At 53.4% G+C, this 12587-nt stretch overlaps 1 protein-coding gene across 15 annotated transcripts in view; it reads right to left on the bottom strand.

Moving 5' to 3' along the window:
* Nucleotides 1–12587, bottom strand: part of ATP9B (ATPase phospholipid transporting 9B (putative)) — a 251509-nt gene that overhangs the window by 61135 nt on the left and 177787 nt on the right. For 13 of the 15 annotated variants that reach the window (XM_045041291.1, XM_023242122.2, XM_023242125.2 and 10 more), the window contains one exon: nucleotides 6144–6286. The exons of the other annotated variants lie outside the window; for them this stretch is intronic. In XM_045041291.1, coding sequence (XP_044897226.1) covers nucleotides 6144–6286 — 143 coding nt within the window. The remainder of the gene's footprint in view (nucleotides 1–6143; nucleotides 6287–12587) is intronic. 15 annotated transcript variants of the gene reach the window in all.

The raw sequence follows: 12587 nt of genomic DNA, 5'->3' as shown, positions 1-12587 counted from the left end.
AGTCAGGCTGATGAGGCAGAAGGTCGTCAGAGGTGACGGAGGGCTGAGTGCGGGAAGGGAAAGCGTGGGGGCTGCTGGTGCGTATCAGGTGGCTTTGCGAGGGACAAAAGCGTCCTAGGCTCTGACTGCAGTGACGGTTGCCCAGCAGCTGTGCCAAATGCTGAGAGTAGCCTGCCCTGGGGACCTGTCGTCGGAGTCAAACGCCGGGTGGTGATGCATCCTGCCCCTGGTATGACTTCCTAGTGCTAATAACCCACGTTTTAAGGAGGCTGCAACTGATGTATTCAAACAGACGACTATCATTTCATCAAACAATGAAATATCTGGCTGTTATTCCGCCATCTGAGTAAATACGCTCACATCTTGTGAGCGTATGTAAAGACATTCCTTTATGTGAAAGGCACATTTTAAAGTTCAGTTGTGTTTTGTTTCTGAAATGCTGAGCAGGGAATTCAGGGCTGGTTTCAGACTTCCTATGCCCTTTCAAACAGCAGGAAAGTCTAGGGTTCAATCAGTTACTAAAAGAGTAGGGGGGAGAGCACCCGGGAGGCTCAGTCGGTCAGGCGTCCAGCTCTTGGCTTCGGCTCAGGTCGTGACCTCACGGCTTGGGACTTCAAGCCCCTTAGCGGGCTCTGTCAGCACAGGGCCTGCTTGAGATTCTCCCTGTCCTCTCTCTCTGCCCCTACACCGCTTGTACTCACTCTCAAATAAACTTAAAAAAAAAAAAAAAAAAAAAGAGTCGGCAACGCAAAATTATTTTTCAAGTCAAACAATTTTCATGGTTTCGACCAGTTGATAGTTTTGACAATTTCTGTCATCTCAATACAACACATGTTAGTATGTCCCAAATCTGCAGCTTTGTCAGCAGGAGGGGCCGGCAACGGGAGGGGCAGACAGAAGCCACCGGAGGGCTTCCCACTGACCTGGCATTCTGATGGCGCCAGGGACAGAAAGCATCTTCTGAGAAGAGGGCTGTGATTCCTGGAAAGCGGGAGAGGTGTAGCCCCTTACTAGGGCAGACGGTCCGGAGTACGAGGAGCAGAGCACGCAAAGACGGTATTAGTTTCTAAGGGAAAAAAGTCCTGCGGGCGCCCACCTCAGGGCATCGACACATGCGATCCAGAACCGCCCAGGGGAGACGTCCCTGGAGAGGCAGACGCGAAGCTTTCAGGTCAACTGTTCCCGGGCTGGGATGCGGCCTCACCCCGGATCTGCTGTAGGAGAGCGAGGGCGGTGGCCCGTGGACTTCCCTGTGAAGGGCCTAGCTGGGCAGACCTTACAAAGAAGGAAGGGAAACAAAACTCAGAAGGGATTAAGACTCAGTTACCACACCGTCGAGTACACGTCGATTCTTCAAAGCGTTGCACCTATTGAACTTGAGTCCCACACTGTACCTGCTGTAAACAGGGCTTTCCGTCAAGCGGTCACGATAACCAGGACTGTACGTGTCTGCTCGAGCGCCGCGTGTGTCCGCGCGCCCATCGGCGCACGCTGCAAACCGCAGGCGGGTGCGTGCGCCGAGCATCCCGTACTGGTCAGACGCTCCGCCCCGTGAAAGCCGAGGCCGGGCTGTCGTCCTTGGGCAGGAGAGCGCCGTCCCCTGGCTCCCAGGACATTCACGCCCGCTCGTAAACCTCACGTGTGCCACGCTCCGCTGCTGCCACCCGCCACAGACCAGGCGGCCTTCGGAGCAGGAACGCAGGGCACGCGGGGCACGCGGGGCACGCGGGGCAACGGGTGCTGGGACCCCCGCGTGCCTCCCGAAGAACCTGTCGTATCGGGGGGTGTTTTGGTAAAGCTCTGTTCTACGTCAAGATCAGAACCTCAACGAGGGACTAAAGTCCTGCTTTAAGAGGCTGCAGCCTGGCTGGAGCTGAGCCTACCGAGCCCTCCGCGGTCCGGTCGCACGAGCGGTGGCGCTGTCCAGAGCGGGGACGGTGGCCTCACTGTGGCCAGTACCCACGACCTGTCCCGGGGTCCAGCGCACGCCTGGTGTTCGCTGTCGGTGTCTGCATCCCGGCAGCTAACAGATGTCTGCTCTCGTCGAGCAAATTACTTCACGTTTCACGCACTGGCGGCCGCACACGTGTCACTATGGCAACATCATTAATTTCAGATCTTACCGGAAACGTGCACTCTAATCACAGCTAATTACACCACACTGCTCTCCCGTCCACGGGAAGAGAGCGGGAACGCAATCACAGGGACTGCATTTTCCGTTCGGCTGTGGCCAACGACACGCGGCGCGACGGATGCTTCCCGTCAGAACGCTCGTCGACCGAGCCCAAGCCTGGTCCCGGTCACGCCGAGCGCCGCCTCCTGGCTACGTTGGCCCCTCTCGGTTCCAGTTGCCCGTCACACCACAGCTGGGTCGCAATCACGTGGGCGGACCGTGTCTGCAAACTCACACTCCGGATTCTCCACAGCCACCCACCGTGACTGCTAAGCCCCGGCCGACTTCGGGTCAACCTAGTCCCACGACAGAGGAAGGAATAAAGAGCAGCCTACCGGCCGCAGGGGGGCGCTGCAGGCAGAGGGTGGGCCGGCAGGTTCTGGAAGGCGAGCAAGGCCGCACTGCCCTCGCCTCCCCTTCGTAACGCCCACCACAAAACCTGCCTGGCCAACAACACGGGGCTTTGCCCGGAAGGCCGGCGTCTGCCCGAGGCCACGCGGCGCCCAGCGGCGAGGGCTCAAGCCCCCGAGTGCCAGTGCCCCCATCCGCCTGTGTGACAAGCACATTTACAGTCACAGCGAGGACAGTGCCGTGTCTGCGATGTGCCCACAGCTGTGACGGGACTCCACACCTTGTCCCCCATTTCCATCACCTGCAACTGGGTGGACTTGCCACACGGCCCGGGACAAGGACAGTGCACGGCTGTCACCGCGTGTGCCACACAGACATGCTCAGTAAGTGGTGTTCACCTTGTGGTTACCGACAAAGGTTCTGAGAAAGGTCGAGACCGAAAACTGTTTTAAATCCAAAACATGTTTCAAGCTCCACGTCTTCAAAACAGGAAGTGACGGCGGGAGTCCCCTCCCGTGACCTCTGGTACAAAAAGGCCTTCGGAGGATGAAATGCAGAAGATTTTTTCAAGTTTATTTATTTCATGAGCAGGGGAGGGGAAAAGAGAGAGAACCCCAAGCAGGACCTACACCCTCAGTGCAGAGACCAAGGCGGGGCTCGAACACATGAACCGTGAGACCGTGACCTGAGCCGATGTCAGACGCTTAACCGACTGAGCCTCCAGGCACCTCTCACTAACGTGCTTTATGTACTTTTTTGTAATTCTTTTTAAAGCTCAGGAGCCCAGATTACTTATTTTTGCTTTTTAAATGTTTTTAAACGTTTGTATTTATTTTTGAGGGAGACACAGCATAAGCGGGGGAGGGGCAGAGAGACAGGGAGACCCGAGATCTGAATGAAGCAGGCTCCAGGCTCTGAGCCGTCAGCACAGAGCCCGATGCGGGGCTCGAGCTCACGAACCGTGAGATCATGACCTGAGCCCAAGTCAGCTACCCTACCTACGGTGCCACCCGGGAGCCCCATAATGCTCCATAACTTCTACGCTGTACCAGTAACTGCTTTTCCGGTGTTACACTGTTCGGTTTTGTTTTCCAAGACGATGCCGTGAACCATCTTACGTCGTCTCCTGTCTCAGACACGCAGCCGCTTCCCGAGAGGCAGTGTTGCGCGGAGCCTGCCCAGACGAGTGCCCAGCAGGTAACACTCCCACCTGCAGCGGAGAGAAGGCCCGACACGGTGTGCCCCTCACAGGTCAGGGGTCTTCACGTGGGGACAAGCCATGTCTCCACCGCACGAAGACGCCTACTCACGCACAGTGTGCCCATCCACCACTTCGGTCTTCCAGAATGTAAGAACTTACATCCGTACAGGCCTTACACGGGTTTTGTTTGAATTTATTTTTAATATACTTTTTGTTGCTATTCTAATTGGCGTTTTTGGAATTAAATGCCCCCATTGTTATAGGTATAGGTATAGGAAATGCAGTTAAATTTTAAGGATGAATTTACAGGTGTACCTAAGCTGTCCCGTAATTCTAGACGCTCTCCTGACGGCTCCTTTGGGTTCCTTTCTGGGTAAACTGTCACGGAACCCCTGCTCTCGGGGAAAGCAGGCCTGTTCGCGCTGGAGGTCCGAGCGCACGCAGCTGTTCTCATCTGTTAGACCGCGGTTAGAGAGCAGGCTGTGGGCTGTGGAGGGCGGGGGCGGGTCCCTCCCACCGCCTGTGGACAGCTGAGGCCCGCGCCCACCTCAGCCCGCACCTATCCCCTCCGTGTGTCTCCAGGACGCTGCTCTGGGGAGACGTCCCGGCATCTCCGCAGGGTCACCCTAGGAACCATTTTGAGTTTGGGTTTGCTTGGCTCCAGCTTCTCCATCAAAATAACTCCACCCGGTTTCCAGAAATCATTCACTTCTGTAAGGGCGCTTTTGCTTATTCGCCGCAACCGTTACAGATTTGTTCTTAAAATCTTCTCCTGTCAGCTCCGTGAGGGTGGGAAGGAGGCATCTGAAGGCATCTTCCCAGGGTACCGTCTTGAGCCTAAGCTCTTCGTTATTTCTGATCTCACAACCCATGCACGAACTTACCGGCAAGTTCCTGGAGATGCTACAAAGACAAGCCCTCACGAAGACCGGACGTCAACGCCACCTGACAGCTGGATTTTGACCGAACCGCGGTAAACGCCTCACTTCCTCGTGAAGGTGGACGACTGCGAAACACCCAGTCTTCTCGCTGGGAACCGCCACCCGTCTCTCCGCTGGGTCACGTCTTCCTTCACGATTCTCTGGAAGGTCTGACCACCTTCGCACCCCTCACATTTACGCCCACGCTTGATGCCCCCTCGCGCTGCCACGAGCGGGTTTTTACTCTTCAGTCTGCTTGACGCGCAGGGAGCCATTCTGTCATTTTGCCCTGTGACCTGCCACTTCACTGATTTTTAGCAGTTGGCTTCCTTGGTTCATTGTTTCATCTACAAATATTTGCTTATTCTTTTGGTTGTACGGCTGACTTCTGTGTCGTCTTACTGCAACGTCTAGAACACATGCTAAATCACGACGTTAGTTTTTTCTTTACTTTGCCTATGATGAAGCTTGTTCTCACATTTTGTTAAAAATAATGTTGAATTTTACTTGAGACATATTTTACCATGTGATAGAAGTATTCTCTTATTTTCAGTTCACCAAGAATTACTGGGAATTTAAGCCACAAATGGATCAATCAGGTAGGGACTTTAAGCTGTCGATAGGACTTTTATTATCGTACTGGATTCAGTTCGTCTTTTATTGAATATGTTACGTATTGACAAGAATTCTTTGATGAAAAAAGTTAAAAGTGAAATAAAAAAATATAAAATCTGGGGCACAGATCTGATGGGGTAGTTTCTAGTAAGGCTCTTTAGGAGGGTTACTGTGAAAATACCAAATCCATACACACGTTGCCGTACCCTCCCAACAGCTCAAAAGTACCATCCTGTAATAAACAAGCAATTTTTCCTCTTACGTCCCCTCCACAGAGATGTCATAAAGGCAGTTAAAACAAAGAAAGAACTGTAAGGTTGCAGAGAATTAAAAATATTCAGGCACGTCATTTAAATCTCTAAGAATTTAACCTTTTGCTAATTCTGATGATATTAGTTGTGTGCCAGTGTTCAGGGCAAGGTCTGGAAAATTCTAAATGTGAATGAATTCAATACCCTGCTACACACACACACACGAGCATGTGCGCCCCTGAACATACATGGACACACACGCCCCGTGCATACATGTAGACACACACCATGTGAACATATGTGGACACACATGCTCTGTGCATGTATGTGGGCACGCACACCCATGCACATATGTGAATACACACATTTTGAACATACGTGGACACACACACCTGTGAACGCACATGGACACACACGCGCCCTGTGCACACATGTGGACACACACGTGGACGGACACACACACACACACACACACACACACACACACACACCCAACCGTGAACACACATGGACACACACACGCCCCATGCACACATGTGGACACACACATGGACGGATGGACACACACGCACACACACCGGGCACACACGTGGACACACAGGATCACTACGGACTGGATGCCGGCTCGGTACCTGTTTTGTCGGTCAGCAGGTACACCAGGCGTCCCAGCTCTTCTGGGATGGTGCTGGTGCGCACGACTGTGCCGGGGATGCTCTCGTCCTTCATGATCATCCACCCGTACGCGGCCTTGCCCATGTCCAAGTTCACGCGCAGACTGCCAAATAAAACCGACCAGAGTTGTCAGTGTGGTCCAAAGCCAGGCAACACCCTCACACTCATGTTTTCCACAGACATTTATTACCTTTGACCTTACGTGAACTAGGTTGGTGATACTGGATTTCAGCATTTAAAATAAACGAATCTGTTGACACTTAAGCCAACGAACCTTTTCACGCCCCACAACGTGTTTGCACGTGGCGGTCAAACGGGCTCCCGATCCTCGCCCTACAGCTGAGTGCGTGGAATCGGATGTCCGGGAAGAAGGTGGGTGGCCGCACGCGCCCCACGCACGCCCAGAGATCTGTGTTTATGGGGCTCAGGCGGTGCCTCCCTGGGAGAGACTGTCAAAATGTGCTCATGTGCTCATTTTACAAGAACAAACAGGAGGCTTCCCCGCTGGTGGCGACTCCCAGGCTGAACTCGCCCGGGAGGAGCGCTCGGCCCCACACAAGGCCAGGCTTCCACGCCAGGGCTGCGACCTGAGGCCCGGGGCAGTGACAGAAGCAGGTACCGGGGACAGTGGCAAGAGGCGGGATCGGAGTAGCCGGGGCCAGGCCACCAGGTGCAGCGCAGGGTCTCACAGTCAAGAGCCACGGAGGCCCCTGACTAGGCTTAGGCAGAGTCTGGAGTACATCTTAAAAATGGCGCCTCTTTGACCCAAGCTGCACTCGTCCACCTGCTGGCTTAAGCGAAGCACCCACTCTGCTCATACTTTTGTACCTAGCAGTTCTGGCCTCGCTTTGCTCTTGGTAATGATGAGACTTAAGATCGTCAGATACGCGTCAAAGCCCATAAAAAAAATCTGTGCCCGGTGTAACTGTGTCGCGAAAACAGCAGACACGACGCACCTCCACCACGTGGTGAGGCTGCTGACCCTCAATCACGGCGACCCAAATGGCAATTCGTAACAATAAAAGCACACTTGGAAAACAACGTGAAGGAGTCAGAGTCAGCGAAGACAGCCTGTAGGCAAGTTAAAGAAAATTAAAATGATCATAATGAGTTATTTGTCCGTAACGCTCCCATCTCAAAACTCCTAAACCTCTCACGGTCAGAAAGAAAAGTCGTAATCGACAAATACACAGACCTTTGAAACCGGCCTCACGACCTCTTGGCTACTTAGAATGCCAACACGGCAGGGAGACCAGCCGGTCAGGGAGGACAGACACCCCAGGACGGCACGGGGGGCAGAGCACGAGAGCCTCTTGGCCTCACGGGTGGCCTCCTGTTAAGGTCTGGGGTGCAGACACCACTCTCTCTGTGGGGCCGGGGTGAGCGCCCAGAGCGGCCGGCGAGGAGCTTGAGGAGCACTGGCGAGGGTCCCAGCGGCAGCCACTAAGAGCCACCGCCTGGAAAGGCTGAGGGGCACGGGGGCTGGAGGAGGGACACGCGGCGTCTTGTGTGGACTTGTCTGTGAGCCGGGTATTGGTGATCAGACAGACCCTCTCAACCCGGACAGTCAAGTGAGAGGCTCAGCGGGCCAGCGAGCGGGCAGGGGCAGGCAGGGGGCCAGGCCACTGATGACCAGGGTGCAGGGGGTGCAGGGGGCGGTGTGGGTCCCTGTGGAGCTCAGCACGGTGGGCTCGGCAGGCCCAGAGGCCAACGCGTTGCGGGAGCACGACCTTCTTCTCTTGTGTACCGGGGTCAAATTATTTTGGAAAACGTCAGCCTGCCTCAACTACCACAGGGCGAATGGGTACTTTCCCGGAGTTCACAGGGTGCTGCTGGGCTTGGGGCTGAGTGGAGACCAAAGGGGCACCTTCTGGGTTCTTCCACGGGGTCCTCTCGACATCACGAACGGCCACGATTTAACAAAACAACTGCTGTCGTCACAGAGCCCTAAGAACCTGCTGTTTCATGAGCCAGTGTGACACAAGGTGGCGGGAACGGGCCCGGCCAGGGCGTCAGGAAGGGTCGCGCCCGAGCACAGGCTAACTGGGAAGCATGGCCGTCTCACCAGCCCACCTTCCTGACCAAACCCCCCCACTGTAGCCTTCCTTCCTTTACACAATGTCTGAGGAGGCGACCCGAGCCCCGGGTAAAGGTGAGGTGTATTTTCCTAAAATACGCAATGCGATTCGATGCCCTTGAGGCCCCACCTGCCTGGCGCATCTCAGCTGGCACGCTGGGCCCGGCGCCTGCGGCTGTTCAGGGGACAATCCACCTGGACCAGCTCACGTGCACTCCTGCCTGACCGAGGCTTAGTCTTAGATCTTAATCTGAGCAAAAGAAAAGTCATTTTATTTTATTTTTTTAATGTTTTTTAACGTTTATTTCTTTTTGAGACAGAGAGAGACAGAGCATGAACAGGGGAGGGTCAGAGAGAGGGAGACACAGAATCTGAAACAGGCTCCAGGCTCTGAGCTGTCAGCACAGAGCCCGACGCGGGGCTCGAACTCACGGACCGCGAGATCATGACCTGAGCCGAAGTCGGAGGCTTAACCGACTGAGCCACCCAGGTACCCCAGAAAAGTCATTTTAATGAGAAGAATCAAAAGTCATCAAACCCCTTTCCTGTAAATTGTCACCGAAATGAAACGGACAGATGTGGTTTTATCTGAATCTCCCCCAACGTTCTTCATCTTGTGACATCTTTACACTCTGTGACATACCGAGGGTGGCCGGGGATGTTCAAGCCTCACTGGCTGAATTCACCCAATGCCACGCAGTGACGGTGCCGCTCGGGCCTCCGTCAGGACCTGGACCTCTTCCCAGGCTTCAGACGACTGTATCTGTTGTCGATCGAGCATCCAGCCTTCGCCTTTCCACAAAAGCCTTTAAGTGCAGGCATAAGACACACCGTCCTCTCCCTGCGCCACAACACACGGCAAGTTTACGGTTTCTCCACGAGGAAGCCATTTCTCCACACGAGTGAACAGCGGGACAGAGCTGGCGAGTGACCCTGGGTTCCTTTTTCCTTTCGCTTCCCGTATGTCAGTAATCACCTCCTGCCCACTGCACGGCCCAAGTTCTCCTGCGCCTGCTTTCCACGTCCCGCCCGGAAGACGCGTGGGTACCTGAACTGTACAGGCTTAAGGCGACGTGTGACTTGTACTGATTCTTAATTTTCAAGCTTCCATCATCTTGGACAAACGACAACTTGAGTTCTCCGAGCCTCGGTCACGGTACCTGTAAAATGCCACGTATGTGCAAGATGGTGTGGGAACTGCACTGACACATCAAACAGGTGAGTTGCATCACTGGAGCAGACGACCACCGGTCTCAACAGCCAGACATGTCTGATAGGAAAGACAGGCCCTGGGCCAAAACGGAACGGACAGGGGCGTACAGGAGGCCCCACCCCAGCAGCGAAGGCAGGACGCGAGCTCGGAGGGCACGGGCAGGACTTTAGGTGGAACAAAGGCGGAAATCCACCCGAGTGCCCTGAGAATCCGCCGGCACCGCACCCACGGCCGTGTGCACAAGGATAAACGAAGCGTGGCCTTGGGTCCCAAGAACAGAAAATCTGGAAAGGCATGAAAGCAGTTTAAATTGGTACAGCAAAATTCCGAATCGCATTACGTTTCCGAGTGGGCGTGGGAGATTTGAAATAAGGTGTCTTAGGAAAAATAAATGGGAGTGTCAGTGTTCCAGATGAACTGAACCAAAGAAATCCTGGAGCCACCAGGAGAGTCCAAAGCTGTGCACAGGGCAGCAGGTGGCGCGCCAGGGCCCGGGGCTCCACGGGGGGCTCTGAGAATACACCACTGCTCCGAGCCACACTTAGGGAGAGGGGGGCAGACTCAGGAGGGCCTTCCATTCAGAGTGATGTCAGCCAACCTCCCGAGAATCCACAACAAGCAAATGCTGGTCACGGGATCAGATATGGGGTGAAGGACACCAAAGCAATTCAGGCCTTCCCCAACATTCAGAATGGTTTCAGCCTTTACTGGGGAGCCACGTGAAACACTGCATGTGCTGTGCAGCAGCCAGTGCTAAGGGGTGTGTGTGTGTGTGTGTGTGTGTGTGTGTGTGTGTGTATGTGCACGCACACGCACACGCACGCCCGCAGAAGTCATCCTGTATGGCAGCAGTATAAATATATTTGTGCAGGAGTGAGGCCAAATCTTTTGTGTCAACGTGTCAAAGGGATAAACCTTCCTATTAAAGGACTAACACTTTCTTTAGTTCATAAATGAATAAAAGTACTAAGTATATGCAATTTGATGCACCTTCAAATAAAATGTCTCCGACAGCCTAAGAATGAAGGAGCAGCGAAGGTACCCGTGACAAGCCACCCAAACCAAGCAGGTAGTGCTTGGGTCAAAACGTCAGTAAGCAAGCTGACCAGGAGAAAGGGACCAGATGAAAAGATGGAAGGCTTGGGGCTGGAAAAGCTCGGCTCGGCTCTCTACACAAAGGGGACAGTGACCACAGCGAAGCCAGGCCGGAGGACAGGAGGAGGGGTCCCGCAGCACCCGCACCACGGGGGCCTCGCACGCACAGCGGACACGCAAGGCTGCGGCACAAGAGACCCACCCCGGCCTCCAAGGGCAGGCAAGGGCGCCGGGCCTTACGGACTCACGCTACATACAAGACAAGCGGTGGTGGGTTCAGGGGAGACGCGCTCCGGAACCGGCTGAAATAAAGTATTTGCTTTTTCCTTGTGTAATTTAGCGAGCAGAACACCGTCTGTGTAACCAGGTGAGGAAGGTCTGGCAGAGAATGACACTTAACCAGAAGAAAGCAGAGTCGACAGACGGGGAGAAGAGTCCCAAAGGGCACTGGGCTTCCCGTTCGAGCCACACCCAATGAACGGGCTGCGTGGCCGACCTTCCCTGCACCCGTTTGATAAATTAACCAATGCTCCCTTGGATTTATACTTAACTTAAAAATTGCACGCACTGACCTATCATGAAAAAGTGCCACAACTGAAAGGCAAATGAGAAGGGTGCCTGGGTGGCTCGCTCGGTTAAGTGAATGACTCTTGATTTTGGCACAGGCCATTATCTTGCGGTTCGTGAGTTTGAGACCCGCATCGGGCTCCATGCTGACAGTGCAGAGCCTGCCTGGGACTTTCTCTGTCTCTCTGTCTCTCTCCCCCTCTCCTGCTCATGTGCACGTGCATGCTCTCTCTCTCTCCCTCTCTCTCAAAATAAATAAATAAATAAATGCATACATAAATAAATACATAAATAAATAACTTTTAAACATTGAAAAAAAAAGACAAATGAGATAACTATATTGGCCAATATAAAGAGCTATCTATTATGATGTTAAAAGCCAACAGAAACGGATACACGAAGAATGGGGCAAGATTCAGAAGGACAAAGGCACGAGGAGTGAATTCACGCTACTGAGGCATTATTTTAAATAAAACTTTATCCCATGAGGAAGCAGACGGGAAAAGGCGACAGGTTAAGAACCCTCCGGAGGCCACAGCAGCGGGAGCCTCAGGGCACGAATGCAAGCTCGTCGCCCCCATTCCAGAGCCTGAGACCTCCACCTCCCAGAATACACTAACTCTCATGGACCAAAGGTGGGGACAGTGTTTTGCTTTTTGATAACTCTAACTTTGACGTCGTTTTTAAGACTCACAAGAAGTAGCAAACCAGGAGGGTTCCCGGGTGCTTCCCCAGTGACACGTCACACCGCCATAGCACACCCCCCAGGCAGAGTTGGGGTTACAACACGAGTAAGTCAGATGAAGACTTCACTCGGGCTTTGTCAGTTTTCACACGCGCTCTCTGCTTTCTGTGTCCCAAGGACAGACTCATGTCACACCCCATCCACCATCGGGGTCAAACGGTTCCATGCAGCTCACACGCTCCTCAGCTAAACCCCTACCTGCCCCCGACTTGCCCCCTGGCAACCGCTGAATTGTCCATCGTAATTTTGTAACTTCAAAAATGTCCTATAAATGCCCCAGTGGTTGTCTGTATCAATACTTTGTTCCTTTTTATTGACGGACAGTCTTCACTGAATGGACATACCAGGATTTATCCGGGTGACACTGTCTTAACAGCTTGCATTTCCCAGGTTCACTACGATAGAGCTGTACTTTGTGTTTAAAAGAAAGTATGCTACATTCTCAGGAATAAAGTTGATCACACTTAGGACCTGAAAGTTTTACCCTTGGAAAGTACTGCCATCGAAGTTAATCAGAAATTTTCAAATTTGTCTTTTTTTTCTTTAATGTTTTACTTTATATTTTTTGAGAGAGAGAGCGAGTGAGCGAGTAAGCGCTGGCAGGGGAGGGGCAGAGAGAGAGGGAGACACAGAATCCAAAGCAGGCTCCAGGCTCTGAGCTGTCGGCACAGAGCCCGACGCGGGGCTCAAACCCATGAACCGTGCGA

The sequence above is a fragment of the Felis catus genome, chromosome D3 (genome assembly GCF_018350175.1).
Source record: "Felis catus isolate Fca126 chromosome D3, F.catus_Fca126_mat1.0, whole genome shotgun sequence".
Lineage (NCBI taxonomy): Eukaryota > Metazoa > Chordata > Mammalia > Carnivora > Felidae > Felis > Felis catus.
This window is presented reverse-complemented; position numbering and strand designations above follow the sequence as displayed.